Source organism: Diceros bicornis, chromosome 2 (assembly GCF_020826845.1).
Source record: "Diceros bicornis minor isolate mBicDic1 chromosome 2, mDicBic1.mat.cur, whole genome shotgun sequence".
Taxonomy (NCBI): domain Eukaryota; kingdom Metazoa; phylum Chordata; class Mammalia; order Perissodactyla; family Rhinocerotidae; genus Diceros; species Diceros bicornis.
This window is the reverse complement of record NC_080741.1, coordinates 40006246-40022642: the sequence shown is the minus strand read 5'-3', so window position 1 is coordinate 40022642 and position 16397 is coordinate 40006246. Positions and strand designations below refer to the sequence as shown.

General features: G+C 40.7%; 2 protein-coding genes across 7 annotated transcripts in view; one reads left to right on the top strand and one right to left on the bottom strand.

Moving 5' to 3' along the window:
* MLH1 (mutL homolog 1) overlaps positions 1-7692 on the bottom strand; it is a 47258-nt gene extending 39566 nt beyond the window's left edge. For both annotated transcript variants that reach the window (XM_058554844.1, XM_058554852.1), the window contains exons 1-3: positions 7544-7692; positions 5310-5400; positions 2865-2963 (exon numbers count right to left, since the gene is read on the bottom strand). In XM_058554844.1, the coding sequence (XP_058410827.1) occupies positions 2865-2963; positions 5310-5400; positions 7544-7659 (306 nt within the window). In that variant the 5' untranslated portion in view covers positions 7660-7692. The remainder of the gene's footprint in view (positions 1-2864; positions 2964-5309; positions 5401-7543) is intronic.
* Positions 7693-7983: 291 nt separating this feature from the next.
* Positions 7984-16026, top strand: EPM2AIP1 (EPM2A interacting protein 1). Of its 5 annotated transcripts, none has more exons than XM_058554904.1 (2): positions 7984-10451; positions 14114-16026. In XM_058554904.1, exon 1 carries the CDS (start codon positions 8155-8157, stop codon positions 9979-9981), a length of 1827 nt encoding a protein of 608 aa, XP_058410887.1. In that variant the 5' UTR covers positions 7984-8154; the 3' UTR covers positions 9982-10451; positions 14114-16026. The 5 variants fall into 5 exon arrangements, with proteins under 5 accessions (XP_058410887.1, XP_058410849.1, XP_058410878.1 ...); XM_058554866.1 differs by having other exon boundaries at positions 14109-16026; XM_058554895.1 differs by having other exon boundaries at positions 7984-10510; positions 14109-16026.
* The last annotated feature ends 371 nt before the right edge of the window (positions 16027-16397 follow it).

Sequence of the window (16397 nt, the reverse complement as noted above, 5' to 3'; positions counted from 1 at the left end):
GAGTCACTCCAAGTAGATAATGTTGTATACTATTACTCAGAACTGTTTTCTGTAGGCAATTATATGTGTAGAAATGTAAATTTAAAATTATGCAATTAAGAAAAAACAAATTAAAAAAATGACCATTTTTTCCCCTTATAATCAAGACTGGTTTCCTAGCTCTTTGGAATCTCTATCTCCTTTCACAAGGATATCACAGCACATAAAAATGCAACCCAGTCACTGTGATGGGTCTGTGTGATAGCATCTCAGGAGACAGTGAATATCGCCTGAGGCAGGTTCAGCTCATTAACAAGCAGCAGGGATCAGGCTCAAAGATTACCAATCCTAGGCTGGATTTCCCTGGTTTATGTAACTGAGCTAATTTTCACCATTAAAAATGTAAATGATTTTGACGCCTGTGTAAGGAAGGATATTACATATACACAGTACTACAACACTACATAACTGCCAGGAAGAGAGAGAGACACTGGCAGATGGTCCTTCTGCTTCAGGGGCCTTTGTATGGGCACTGGAGCAAGAAGACAGGAGCACAGACTGAAGTCAAACTGTCAAGTGTTCAATTCCCTACTCTGCCACTTTCTAGCTGTGTGCCCTGGCCACGTTTCTTAATCTCTCAATGACAGTTTCCTCGTATGTAAAAAAGGGTAATAATATATCCTACTCCGCAGAGTTGTTAAAGAGGAAAAGAGTCAATACACACAAAGTACTGAGAACCACGGATGGCACACAGAAACCCCTCAATAAATCTGCCCCATTTAATTACAGTGAAATAAACCCAAAGATACCCTAGCCTAGATAGGCTAAGGCTCTGGGAGGCCATGGGATTTGAAATCGACACAGAAGTTGCAAAGGCACAACGAAACTGCTTTGCTAGGCCTTGACCTGAGGCATACTTAAAATCAGGGGAACCTCAGGGTAAACAGTCTGATATTGCCCCTGCCTGGAACAACTTGGGCTCACTGTGAGGCTGAGGGTACTCGAAACAACCCAGGTTTGATCTGAATTGCAGTGATTGGGTCACAGCTCTCTTTTAATTTAAAAACACTGAATAAAATACATGCACATGATATAAAACTAAAAACTACAGAAAGGCCTAAAATGAAAAGTAATTGGTTCCATTCCCCTCCCGCACCTTCACTCTCATTCCTCCAAAATAACTACTCCACACAGCTTCTCTAGTACCCTAGGGCCTCCAGAAAGGCACACAGCCCTGCCAAAACTTGGCTAAAACCCAAAACTTGGGTTTTAGCGCAGTCAGCTCCAGTGACACTCATGTCTTCTGACTTCCAAAATTGTAAGGTTGTGGCCCTTTTTTTTGGCAGCAATAGGAAACTAATACAAACTGTTTCAAAAGTATGCATAGTTTTACTTACAAATGTTATTTCTATAAGTTTATCCTAAGGAAATAATTCAACAAAACACACTGTATGTACATGAATATTCACAAGAGCATTAAACAGGAAAAAATGGCAAAGAGTATAAATGTTCAACAGGAGATCATTTAAACAAACTACAGTACCTACATGTAATAGAATAGTACGCAGCCATTAAAATTTATGTAGGCCTATATACATTGAATGAAAAAATATCCACAGAGTATTATCATAAAAATATAAGATCCTATTTTAGTCTTAAAAATATTTTTATGGGGGCTGGTCCCATGGCCTAGTGGTTGAGTTTGGCATGCTCCACTTCGTAAGCCCGGGTTCACGGGTTTGGATCCCAGGCGCGGACCTACACCACTCGTCAGCCATGCGGTGGTGGGGACCCACATACAAAATGCAGGAAGACTGGGCCGGCCCCGTGGCTTAGCGGTTAAGTGCGCGCGCTCTGCTACTGGCGGCCCGGGTTCAGATCCCGGGCACGCACTGATGCACCGCTTCTCCGGCCACGCTGAGGCCGCGTCCCACATACAGCAACTAGAAGGATGTGCAGCTATGACATACAACTATCTGCTGGGGCTTTGGGGGAAAAAATAAATAAATAAATAAAATTACAAAATGGAGGAAGACTGGTACAGATGTTAGCTCACGGCTAATCTTCCTCAAACAAAAAAAAAAGAGGAAGATTGGCAACGGATGTTAGCTCAGGGCAAATCTTCCTCAGCCAAAAAAAAAATATATATATATATATATTTATGTATTTTCTATATTATATATTCCTATGATACATCAATAATTTCACTCAAATATTTCAGTACATATCTTAAAAGATAAAGACTCAAAAAAAAACCCATGACACTATATTATTTTTATACCAAGAAAACGAACAATAATTTCTCCTTAATACCATCAAAGAACCAATCTGTGATCAAATATCTCTGTCTCAAAAAATTTTTAGTTTGTTCAAATCAGGGTCCAAGTAAGAGCTCTACATGGGAGCTGGTTCATATGCCTCTCACATCTCCTAATCTACAGGTTTTTGCTCCCTTCTTTACTTTTTTTTTTTTTCCTTGCAGCTTATTAGTTGAAGGAAATAAATCTTTTACCATTGCAGTTTCCCAATCTCAGTATCATTTACCATGTTCCCTTGCTCCCTATATTTTCTGTATATAAGTACTTAGATTTAAGTATTGATCAGATTCAAGTTTGATTTTTGGACAAGAAAACTTTGTAGGTGGTGTTGCATTCTTCTATGAAGAGACATATGATGTCCTGGGGGTCCCTGTAGATATACCTTATGGTACATTAAGTATTTAGGAACAATTCTGTTTTGAAAAATTGAATTTAAGTTTGTTTATATTTGATATATTTAACAAGTAAAAAATATCATATCTTATTTACCTGTCGAGAAACATATGCTGACAAATGGCAGAAATGTCATCACATGAGGATATTGTATTTCTTTAATCCTTAGCTTACCTCACCCCGAAAGCCATAGGTCGAAATATTAGCTAAATCCTCAAAGGACTTCAGTTTACTTGTAGTGAATCTCTCACACACAATATCCAGATCTTCCTTCTAGAAAATATAAAAAAATAAGTAAATGTTACTCATTTTTCCAAATGTTTTTGAATTTCCCTTTTCTTCATTGAATCCACGAAGAAATCCCTCTTAAGAGAAGAGTTTTTAAATTAGCAGTAACTTCTTCACTTAGCATCCAGAATACCACATTGATCTGGTGTTCCCTCTTTCTTACTAGTCTCATTTCTCAGTCTCATTTGCTGGTTCTGTCTCATCTCCCCTGACAGTGGAATAACCCAGGACTCCATCTTGAACCTCTTCTCTACACTGACTCTCTTGATGATCTCATCCAGTCTCATGGATTTTATAAAAATTATTAGGGGGGCCGGCCCGGTGGCGCAAGCGGTTAAGTGCGCGCGCTCCGCTGCGGCGGCCCGGGGTTCGCTGGTTCGGATCCCGGGCGCGCACCTACGCACTGCTTGGTAAGCCATGCTGTGGCGGCGTCCCATATAGAGTGGAGGAGGATGGGCACAGATGTTGGCCCAGGGCCGTCTTCCTCAGCAAAAAAAGAGGAGAATTGGCGGATGTTAGCTCAGGGCTGATCTCCTCACAAAAAAAAAAAAAAAAAAAAAAAAAAATTATTAGGAAACTTCTGTATTAAAAATCTACAGACACATTTTACAGATACATTTAATTGTAGTAAAATATCCATAACAAAATTTACCATTTTAATCATTTTTAAGTGTACAGTTCTGTGGCATGAAGTATATTCACATTGTTGTGCAACCATCATCAACATCCATGTCCAGAACTCTTTCATCTTCCCAAACTGAAACTGTACCCATTAAAAAAAAATATCTCCATTCTCCCCTCCCCCAAGCCCATGGTAACCACCATTCTACTTTCTGTCTCTATGAATTGAACTACTTTAGGAACTTCATGTAAGAGGAATCATACAATATTTGTCCTTTTGTGATTGGCTTATCTCATTTAGCAAAATGTCTTCCAGGCTCATCCATGTTGTAGCATGTGTCAAAATTTCATTCCTTTTTAAGGCAGAATAATATTCCATTGTACGTATATATCACATTTTGTTTATCCATTCATCTGTTGATACTTGGGTTGCACCTACCTTTTCGCTATTGTGAATATGTTGCTATGAATATGGGTGTTCAAATCTCTTTGACACTTTGCTTTCAATTCTTTTGGGTATATACCCAGAAGTGGAACTGCTGGATCATATGGTAATTCTGTTCAATTTTTTTTGGAATTATCATACCATTTTCCACAATGGCTGCACTATTTTACATTCCCACCAGCAATGTACAATGGTTCCAATTTCTCTACATCCTGGCCAATACTTGTTATTTTTTAAACTTATTTTTATAATAGCCATCCTGATGGATGTCAAGTGGTATCTCATTATAGTTTTTATTTGTCTTTCCCTAATGACCAGCAATGTTGAACATCTTTTCATGGGAGTCTCACGGCTTTTAATACCATCAAAATGCAATACACCAAATTTTTATCTCCAGCCCAAACCTCTACCCTGCACTCCAGACTCACACATGTATCCAACTAACAGGCATCTTAAGTTTAACATGCCCCAAAATGAATTTCCAATTTTCCCCCAAACCTGCTTCTTCCCTAGTCTCTCCTACCAGTAAATGGAAACTCTTTTTTCCATTTGCACAGGCCAAAACTTTGAAATCATTCTTGACTCCTCTTTTCTCACACTCTACACCAGCAAATTCTGAGAGCTTTGTCTTCCTAATCAACCCAGAATCTCATGGCTTCTTAACATCTCTACTGTGACCAAACTGGTCCAAGGCACCATCATTCCTCCCCTGGATTGCTCCAAGAGCCTCCTCACTGCTTCTGTCCTGTCCCGCTATAGTCTACTTGCCATACTGTAGACTTTCACCAAACCACATCACCTCTTTGCTCAAAACCCTCTAATAGTATCCCACCTTATTCAGAGTAAAAGCTAAAGATTTTACAATGGCCCACAATGTTCTACATGATCAGCCTGCTTATCCTTCAGACCTCATCTGTTACTCTTCCACTCCCTCACCCTGTTCTAGACACATTGGCCTCCTTGCTGGTCCTTAAACGTGTCAGGCATGCTTCCATTTTGTGGTTTTTGATGTACTATTCTCTCTGCCCAGAACATTCATCCTTTAAACAGCCTCATGACTCATTCCTTGACCTCTATATTCCCCCGAACAGTGCCCAGCTTAGAATAGGTATTCAGTAAATATTTACTGTTGGTGTTGAGTTTTTCAGTCAAACAATCCCATCCACAAAAGCCCAGAGTTTCCAGAACAGGGAAGGTTCTGCTGTGTCCCGCAGACGTATCACATGAAGCACACAAACATTCTGCTCCTCTGAGGTTTTACTTACCCTGATCCCAGTGCCATTGTCTTGGATCTGAATCAACTTCAGCCCTCCCTCTTTAATAACCACTTGAATACTTGTGGATTTTGCATCTAAACTGGCAAATCAAACAGAAAAAATAATTTATCAGTCTGCAACTACTCTAATGCACATATTTTAATATGAGGCAAGGGATAAAAACAAATTCCAGATAAATAAGACTGTCTCGTTAATGTGTTTTTCCTGTTTTACAGGCTCTGTGACTACGCGATTATCAGTTTACATGTTGTGTGAGAGACAGGGAAGAGCGGGGCAGAAAGAGACAACCATCACTTCCAGTAGGACATTCAGCACCATTTCTGTTCCTCTAGGAAAGAAAGTGAAGCTAGAAGTAGGATTTTTTTTTTTTTTTGGTGAGGAAGATTCACCCCTCACAACTGTTGCGAATCCTTTTTTTTTTTTGCTTGAGGAAGATTAGCCCTGAGCTAACATCTGTTGCTAATCTTTTTTTTTTTTTCGCTTGAGGAAGATTAGCCTTGAGCTAACATCTGTGCCCATCTTCCTCTTGTATGTGGGACACCTCCACAGAATGGCTTGACAAGTGGCATAGGTCTGCATCCAGGATCCGCACCCAGGCAGCTGAAGCAGAGTGTGCCGAACTTAACCACTACGCCACCAGGCCGGCCCAGAAGAAATAGGATGTTTTAACACACACCTTTTTCTTACCTTTTTCTCAACTAATTCTACCATCTGTTACTCAAACTTTACTCAGCCTCAGGCTCCTAAATGACCCTAATAAAGTGTTATTAAAAAAAAATTCTAAATATTTTTCTCTACTATTCCCTTTTCTTTAAGAATATATTTATATTGAAGCAAAGAAAAAATGGCAATGCAGAAAGTTCTTCAAGAAGCCAATAAATCTTTTGTACATTCAAGAGCAGCTGAGGGGCACAGACCATCTGCTAAGAGAAAACAAATTCAGCCTGGGGCTACACAAGAAAGAGAAGCATCTACTCCTTACTCAGAAAATTCTTTATTCAGAAAAAAGACAGTGAATTACTTAAATATTAAAAACCTTTCTCAGGAGCCTCTGAATTGAAGTTGTATTAGCCATCGTGACTTACATATTAAAAAGAGCATAACTGGCTTCTATACAAAAATATCTGCTTATAGAATTAATTATAAGCCACTGAGCTAATATGTTTAGTTTTGTTGTACAGTATTTTGGCCCAGTAGAATAATAGGCCTAAATTGTTCTGTCACTTTATTCTAACATGGCAGAAACAAAAGCCAGCCTTTACATACTAGGTAAGTAAAGTCCAAAGGAGAAACTGTTCCCAGGCCCCTGCTCCTTTTTGTCTACCTTCTAATTCTCTTCCTTTCCCTGGGTGGTCCTGTCTGACCCACTGTTCTTTGAGGCCCAATACCCTGAATCGTTGTTCATGTTTTCACAATAAAGTCCTTTACAAAGCTACTATTCTTTACTGGGATTTTTTTTTTCCTTTAATGTATGGATTTTACTAAGATCAACTGATTTTAACACAAAGGATCTGACATAACATTTAGGTACATTATGAGCATCTGTCTTTTTTGAGGTTTACAGTTTACACCCACGGTTTTTAATCTCTTCCCTCCACACGGTTTGTTTGACAGTTCTAAACTTTAGAATCCGTGGAATACCCCATAAAATCAGATATCTTCAAAGTGCCCCCCCAGAAAGTAAAGGGCAGCAGGACACTAACTGGGGTCACTAATTTGGCAACACGCAAATCACAAGTTAAACCCAGAAAAAGTCCACCGGTTTGTCCTAAAATCTGGATAATTTATTTAGAATAAAATTCAAAATGAATTGTTCTCTTGAAAGTGTATGGATGATTTCTGGAATAAGCCAGAAACTGATAACATGGTACCTTCTGAAGAATTAAGGGAGATTTTGTTCTCCACCGAAAATTTTTATATGTTTTAAATTTTGCACCTTCTACATATATAACTTTAAAAGTATTTCCCTTAGTTAATGGCACCATCAAAACAGCACCGCGTAGCCCTCCACCTGCACCTACTCCACAACGAGAGCACTCAAGAACACACGATACCCGGGCAGAGAAAGCAGACCCTCCTCCCGCCCCCGCCCAGGCCTCCTCCGCTGGGGGCATGCGCGGTACACGCCTCTGCCCAGGGCAGGGAGGCGTGTCCGCGCTATCCTGAGGAGCGGCCCGTTAGGTGGTAGCTTGTAAGGAAGCCCGGCTCAACTGCCTCCGTACCAGTTCTCAATCATCTCCTTGATGGCATTAGCCGGCCGCTGGATAACTTCCCCTGCCGCGATGCGGTTCACCACTGTCTCGTCCAGCCGCCGAATAACCCCCGCTACCAGCGACATTTTGGCGCCAGAGGAGCCCAGGTTACGTCGAGACGCTCGCCGGAAGTGCCTTCAGCCAATCACCTCAGTGCTTCGTGCCTACATCCTTTCATTAAAGTCTGCTTACGCCGCTTGCCCCACCCTCCAGTGACAACGGCGCTTCGGGGCCAGGGAGCTATTCATTGGGTAGCTTGAATGCCAGTCAAGTTTTTTAAGTCCGTGGGTTCTTGGGTCTCTTCGCCCCTCCCTAAAGCAGCTTCAGCCCCAAGCTATAAGGGTATGCGCCTGCGCGCTAGAAATCACTGTCCGCGCAATGAGTCTATTGGCTCATTCCTGGGGCTTGGGGAATACGAAATCTCCAGCCAATAGGAACGGCGGTGCCGTAGCCGGAGGTTGGCGTCCCCCTGCTGAGGTGATCTGGCGCAGAGCGGAGGAGGTGCTTGGCGGTTGCTCCTGCACATCCCCTTTTCTTGCGGCCGCCGGGCGGTCGGCCGTGCTCCTGTGGCCTCCAGTGAAATGTGGATGACGCCCAAGAGGAGCAAAATGGAAGTCGACGAGTCTCGCGTTTTCCGGCCTGAGTGGACCCAGCGTTACTTGGTGGTGGAGCCTCCGGAGGGCGAAGGGGCCCTCTGCCTGGTCTGTCGCCGCCTCGTTGTAGCCACCCGGGAACGCGACGTCAGGCGCCACTACGAGGCCGAGCACGACTACTACGAGCGGTATGTGGCGGAGGGCGAGCGCGCGGCCCTGGTGGAGCGTCTGCGTCAGGGCGACTTGCCGGTGGTCGCCCCGCTCACTCCCGAGGAGAGAGCCGCTCGTGCAGGCCTGGGGCTCGCCCGCCTCTTGGCCTTGAAGGGTCGCGGCTGGGGCGAGGGCGACTTTGTATACCGGTGTATGGAGGTGATGCTGAGAGATGTGCTGCCCGAGCACGTGAGCGTTCTGGATGGCATTGATTTATCTCCAGAGCTCACACGGCAGAGGGTCCTGAACATTAACAACGATCTACGCAGTCAGCTCTTTAACCGAGCTAAGGACTTTAAAGCCTATTCCCTTGCCTTGGACGACCAGGCTTTTGTGGCCTATGAGAACTACCTCCTGGTCTTTGTCCGCGGCGTGGGCCAGGACTTGGAGGTGCAAGAAGAGCTTCTGACCATAATCAACCTGACTCATCACTTCAGTGTTGGTGCCCTGATGGCGGCAATCCTTGAGGCCCTACAGACGGCAGGGCTTAGCTTGCAGCGAATGGTTGGACTAACCACGACCCACACTCTGAGGATGATTGGTGAGAACTCAGGACTGGTGTCATACATGAGAGAGAAGGCTGTAAGCCCCAACTGTTGGAATGTTATCCATTATTCAGGATTTCTTCACTTGGAACTGTTGAGCTCCTACGATGTGGATGTTAATCAGATCATAAATACCGTATCTGAATGGATCGTTTTGATTAAGACCAGAGGCGTTAGGCGACCCGAATTTCAGGCTTTACTAACTGAATCTGAGTCAGAGCATGGTGAAAGGGTTAATGGACGATGTCTGAACAATTGGCTTAGAAGAGGGAAAACTTTAAAACTAATATTTTCCCTAAGAAAAGAGATAGAAACGTTCTTGGTGTCAATAGGGGCAACAACGATCCATTTCGCAGACAAGCAATGGCTTTGTGACTTTGGCTTCTTGGTGGATATTATGGACCACCTTCGAGAACTCAGTGAACTATTGAGAGTTAGTAAAGTCTTTGCTGCTGCTGCCTTTGACCATATTTGTACCTTTGAAGTTAAACTGAATTTACTTCAGAGACATATTGAGGAAAAAGATCTAACACATTTTGCTGCCTTGAGAGAGGTTGTTGATGAGCTTAAACAGCATCTTAAAGAAGATCAAGAAATATTTGATTCTGGAAGATATCAAGTGGTGATCTGTCGCCTACAAAAAGAATTTGAGAGACATTTCAAGGACCTCAGGTTCATTAAAAAGGACTTAGAACTTTTTGCAAATCCATTTAACTTTAAACCTGAATATGCCCCTATTTCGGTAAGGGTGGAGCTAACAAAACTTCAGGCAAATACAAACCTTTGGAATGAGTACAGAATCAAAGACTTGGGGCAGTTCTACGCTGGATTGTCTGCTGAATCTTACCCGATTATCAAAGGGGTTGCCTGTAAGGTGGCATCCTTGTTTGATAGTAGTGAAATCTGCGAAAAAGCTTTTTCATATTTGACTCAAAATCAACACACTTTGAGCCAGCCATTGACAGACGAGCATCTCCACGCCCTGTTTAGGATTGCCACAACTGAAATAGAGCCGCACTGGGATGATCTTGTGAGAGGAAGAAATGAATCTAATCCATAAGCCTTTGTAGTACAACGTTGAAACACTCAACAAGAATCCAATTCTAAAAAAAAAAATTTGTTTGATTTTTCAAGTTTACTAATTTGGATTGTGGGAAAGCAGCAAGTTTATTCATCCAAATTGATCACGATTCAGATTCTTCTGACAGATGTTTTTTTTTCATCTCAAAAGGCAGCATGGGACTGAAACATGCGAACACCTTTTTTAAAACTTAATGACAAAGTCATTGTCTTTTGGTTTTGTGATATGACTGTTTTTAAAGATGTTTAGTACTGGTGATGTGAGTTGAATTAGGAGTCTGTTTTTAAGGCGTTTCAAAGAAATTTTAGCTCTTATTTTAACAAAGTTAAAATTCTGATGCATATAATCTGAAATTATCAACTCCTTAAATGTATATTTGAGCCAATTTGCAGAAACTCACATAGCAAGTTTAGAAGTTTCTGAAAAGGAAGAACGTACATACAGTGGAGGTATTTTGTCTATCAAAATGTTTAAGACTTTTTTTTTTAAATATATTTCTGAATCTGAAGTAAATATTCACAAATTCCTACCCCCGCATGTCCCCCCACCCACCCCAGCAATAATGATATTACTACTAGAGGAAATAATCAAATAAAATTTTAGTCAGACGAGCAAGAATTATTTTTAAATTGCTGGTTTAGGCGGCTTCCTGCAGTTTGGAGATGAGACTAACCAGTTATTGGAGGGTCCCCTGTATTTTTCACAGTTGGGTGCTGTTATATCAGCTTGCCTATGAAGGGACTACGGTAAGTATAGAATCTTAGCTGTTGCCCATTAGTAATTCTTTTTCCTACTCTAGACAGAAGTTTGGCCCTGTCACAAAAGATGCAAAAAGATTTTTGCACTCCAGGATCAGGAGGTGTGAGGTAGTTTAGCTTATTTGTCCTATCTGCATGGGTGTTACTGCTTTATAAAGAAATCCTGCTTAAAGGAAACCCTTTATTTTAAAGTGATATGGTATCAGATTTTGTTAGCTGCTGGAAATGGATTTATTATAGAATTTGAAACTGTCCCACACGTTCTGTATTTAAGACAGTGCACAAGTGGAAATATTTAGCTCAAGAAGCAGCTGTATTCACAGATTGTGGCAATTCCATATTACTAGTGCAACATCTGCTTTGTGGTAAAACAACTCTTTTCAAACTTAAGTTAACCATGAAAAGGAAATCTTACAGTAAAGCCAAATATGTAAAATGATTTAAGAACGGAACCCAATTTAGATATCCTCTCAAGTACGATTGAAAACTTGTGCTAAAGTCCTAACTATTGTAACACATTATTCTGTAGTCACTAATCCAGCAAATTCAAGGAGCCGGGATACAACCAAGAATTTATTTATTTATTTATTTTGTGAGGAAGATCAGCCCTGAGCTAACATCCATGCTAATCCTCCTCTTTTTGCTGAGGAAGACCGGCTCTGAGCTAACATCTATTGCCAATCCTCCTCCTTTTTTTCCCCAAAGCCCCAGTGGATAGTTGTATGTCATAGTTGTACATCCTTCTAGTTGCTGTATGTGGGACACGGCCTCAGCATGGCCGGAGAAGCGGTGCGTTAGTGCGCGCCCGGGATCCGAAGCCAGGCCGCCAGTAGCGGAACGTGCGCACCTAACCGCTAAGCCACTGGGCCGGCTCCACAACCAAGAATTTAGAAGGAACTGCTACCTGGAGCAATCCAAGTAGATGCCATAAGAGCCCAAGAACCAAATTGTGTCAATGATTCTCAACCAGCGGCAGTAACGCCTCTTTCCAGAGGATGTTGGGAAACATATAGAAGACTTTGTTGGTTGTTAGATTTACTGAGGGGGTTCTGCTGGCCTTTAAGTGTGAAGGACCACCCCCCCCACTGCAGTCCATAGGACAGCTGGCACAATGAAGAATTACCCCTCCTGAAGTGCCAGCAGACCCCTAGTGTAGATTATCTTATTTTGAGGAACGGCAAATTACCGGTAGAAGCAAAATTAGAAGGGAAATTTGGGCAAACTGACAATACTTGATAGGAGAGACTAATTCCAACATTTCAAGTTTAGCTGGTAAGGTGCAATAAAGGCCTTGATAGTTTCTGATTGCTCACGATAGCATTTATAAATCAGTAGTTGATGTTGAATCAGATTAAAGGGCTCTATTCTGTTATACATAATTAGGACAGAAAAGGAAGTGTTATATATTAATGATACTTATCAAGAATGGTCAAGTTGAGAGTTTGGTTAACAGAGTGAACTTAAATATCTGGAAAAACAACATAGTGAAAAACCAAACAAAAAAAGTCTACCGGTAATTTCCCACTAGTTTGAAGTATTCTCTTTCCTGACAAGTGCTTTATTGAAAGAATGATTGGAAGACCTGAAAGGTGCTTTTGTTTTCTGCAGTCTTGTACATTTTGTGAAGTTCCACTATATATTTTGCCTAAGGTAATATAAAATTAGTTTGCATTATGTAGTCACTGAGTAGGGGGGGAGCTATAAGTCAAGGATTTTAAATTGACCCTGAATTATAGAGAATTTGCTATAAACTAGTCTTGTTTGTAAAAAAGAAAAAAAGTGTGTATTTTACTATTTTCTGTATTAGGTAATTCTGTAACTGCATGGCAGTCTTTTTTTAATTTTTTTTTATAAAGTAGTTGTTACTGGTCTTGTTATGTCAGTGAATATAGCTATAATAAGTGCTGTTTTTCAAAAACTCTATGTCCCTATATCTCTCATTCCAACGTGTTTTCTTAAAAATTTGTCTGTTTCCAGTTTCCCATATTGCCACTCAAACGGCTCTACCAAGCTAGCTAAGTCCTTGTCAGCATTATCCTCTTTGACACCACTGACCACTCTCCTTGAAATTCTTGTTTTGGCTTCAGGGAGATACTATCTCCAGGTGGGTTTTCTCGGTCTTTGCAGGCAACTCTTTCCCTTAAATACCTGTGTTCTTGGGATTTTTAAATTTTGTTTTAGGCTATCTTCTTCTTCTGCATCATCTCCTTAACTGATCTCATTTCCTTCCATGGCTTCAGTTACCACCTGTATGCACTCCCAAATTCATATCTCCTTTCTAGACCTTTCCTAATTCGTGTATCTAATTGCTAACTTAAGTCCACTTTGCTGTCTCATAGGCACCACATGTCGTTGATCTTGCCCCCAAACCTGCTCCTCCTTTCATGTTCTCTCTTTCAATAAAGGGCACTGCCACTACCAGCCATTCAGTTGCCCTTGCCCAAGCCAAAAACTGAGTTATCCCTGAGTTTTCCCTCTTCATTCATCACATCCACTCACAAAAACCTGTTAATCTGCTATCTAAATTTTTCTCAATTCTCCAGTGCTACTGTTCTAATTCAGGCCATCAGCCTACCTAAATTATAGCAACAGACTCCTCATTAGTCTCCCTCTTTCTGGTTTTGATCACTTTGCACATTGCAGCCAGATTGTTCCAAAAGACGTGTCTGATCACATCACTCCACTGCTTTCACCATTACTCTTAGGATAAGATAGTTTCTCCTCGTCTTTCAGGTCTCAGTTTATGTACCACTTCCTCTAGGAAGCCTTCATCAGTGCACTCTAGACTAGGTGCTCCTATGCACTCCCTAAATACCTTGTTCTTTCCCAACCATACTCTTAGCATACTTTATTGTTATGTGTTGATCACTGCTAGACCGTTAGCTTTATAAGGCAGGGACCATATGCCTTGCTCACTGTTATATCTCTAGTGCTTAGCACAATACTTGGCATTTCAGTAAATGTTTGGATGAATAAATAGTTGTATAGTTCTTAGGATCTTTTGAAGCCCTTTCGTAGTCTCGTTTGACCTCCACAGTGGTCCTGCCTTAGACTGCTCACTGGGTAGTTGTTATCCACATATTACAAATTAAGAAATGAAACTAAGTTCTTTGTGACTGGGGAATTGTATTCCTGTAATTTAGCTCAGTGCTTGGCATGTAGCTGAAATATTTCTTATGTGAACGTTGTTAAGGAAACAAACTTAGATTGCAATTTGCCCTACTAAACATAAGTAGTAAGGCCAGGATTCAAAACCAGATATACTCACATAAATCTGCTATGTAATAGTAAGTGTTTACCTCCTTGATGTGGAAGTCTCAATTTTTTTTTTTTTTTTTAATTTCCAAGGGCAGACTTCCAAAGGAACCTGGATGAAAAAGATTGGACAACTGTTTAGTGGACTAAAACAATACTTCAGTAATTAAAAAGTTACATTCAGTATTGGAAAAAGATAATGCTGCTTAAGAGTTAATATCCATTTTTTTTTTGTAAGCTCAATCCTAGGAGAAAACTGTTTACTGGCTGCTTTCCTTTACAGATGGTTTCTGGCTCTTCTGGGATTTAAAAGTAAGTAAATTTAAAAAATATTAGAAGAATGACTCGGTCAGCCCTTCTGGTCACTAGATATTCAGTTCACTTGCTTTCCTACCTGCAGAATGTCCTCATCACCTCCCCAAGGAAGATGACCCAAAAGGGACATCTAGTCAATGTGTGCTTCTTAGATTTGCTATATTTCTTTGCTTTCTTGTTCGCATGCCTCTCTGAATTTAATTTCTGGGTAACTAGGGCTTTCAGGCTTCATGGAGGAGCCATACACTTAGTCTCATTTTCCTTGAGCCATTTTGTCCAATTTGTGGGATTACCAGTGTTACACTCTCAGTTGGCCTTTTAGTCAGAGACACGTTAATTCATTCAGAGATCTTAACAGTAGGTGTACTAGTCATCCAGTGATTTGATCCTTGCTGCAAAACTGGGTTTTAATCAACCTTAGGATTAAAGGATTTCTCACTTTATCTTTTTGTAATTGAGAAGTGGCGTCATCCCACTCAATAAGTACTTGAATTTTTGAATTCTGTCTCCTCCCTTGCATTTCTGCTTGCAAATTGATGAATTATTCTCTGAGTTCATCTCTTTCTTTTACATTTTGTCAAATGCAGCCAACGGGAACTATAAAATATTTTGTTTTCTTGTCTTTTTTTTTTTTTTTTAATAAAGGATAGATTCTCTACCTTCCAGATTTTCTCAAGGGACAGTTTCACAACTCCATAACATGAATTGCCCCTGCATAAATTATTTCTTCCATCCTTCACTAGCAGTTTCCTGAATGCCTGCCAACTAAGCCAATGTTCAGTATGTCGGTGTTTTGAAAACAACCAATTTCTCTATCAGGATGGGCTAGGTTGCCATGCGGTAACAACCACAAAATCTCAGCGTCGCACACAACTTTTCTCTTACAACTTAGCTAGGGACTTTGCTCTAGGCCAAGGGTTAACAAACTGGCCCACAGGCAAAATCTGTCCTGCTGCCTGTTTCTGTAAATAAAGTTTTAATTAGAAGACAACCTTGCTCATTTATTTATGTATTGTCTGGTTGATTTTGCTCTATAATGGCAGAGTTGAGTGACAGAGAGTGTATGGCCCACAAAGTCTAAAAGTATGACAAATCACTTATAGGCCCTTAAAGCACTTTCATTGGCCAAAGCAAATCACATGGCCACACCAAAGTTCAAGGAGGAGTGTAATCCTTCCACGTGCCTCGGAGGAAAACCAGAAATATTTGGAAGACAACTCTCCTGATTAACACATGGTTATATCTCTCCATTAATATTTCTTTCAAAATATTTTTTTTATTGAGGTAAAACATTTCAGTAAAGTGTGTAAATATTAAGTGTATGCCTCAGTGGGTTTTTATAATACGCCCTTGAATCCATCACCCAGATCAAGATATTGAACGTTTCTAGCACCCCAATAGGTGACCTGTGTCCCTCCTCCACACAGATAACCACTATTCTGACCTTGATCACCATGAATTACTTTTGTCTGTTTTAAAACTTCATGTAAATGTAATAATTATATGTACTCTTGTGTCTTTTGTTTAACACTATGTGTATGAGTCCGTATTCTTGCATGTAGCCACAGTTCGATTTTTACTTCTTTGTAGTATTCCATTGTATGACTATACCACAATTTATGAATCCATTCTTCTGTTGATGGAAATTTTGGTTGTTTCTAGTTTGTGGTTATTATAAATAAAGTTGCTATGGACATTTTTGTATCTGTCTTTCAGTGACCATGTGCACCTATTTCTCTTGGTATACTCTTTGGTATATACCCTACTTCTATACTTCCCTCAATTATTCACACAGCTACCAGAGTGATCCTTGTTTTAAAATATACATCAGACCATGCCAGTCCTCTGCTCAAAATCCTCCAGTGGCTTAGTATCACAATTAGAATAAAATCCAAAGTCTTCATCATGGTCTACAAGGCCCTGCATGATCTACACCCACACATACCTTTTTATTCCTAACCCCATCTTAGATCATATCCTTTATCCCTCTCCCTACTCTTCTCTGTACTAGACACTGCTTATAGATTGGGGAATCAAGATAAATGATTTAACCCTGTCCTTAAAACA

Excerpts from the sequence above, each read along its gene's own strand:
- EPM2AIP1 (XM_058554904.1), top strand. The coding sequence starts at position 8,155 with ATGTGGATGACGCCCAAGAGGAGCAAAATGGAAGTCGACGAGTCTCGC.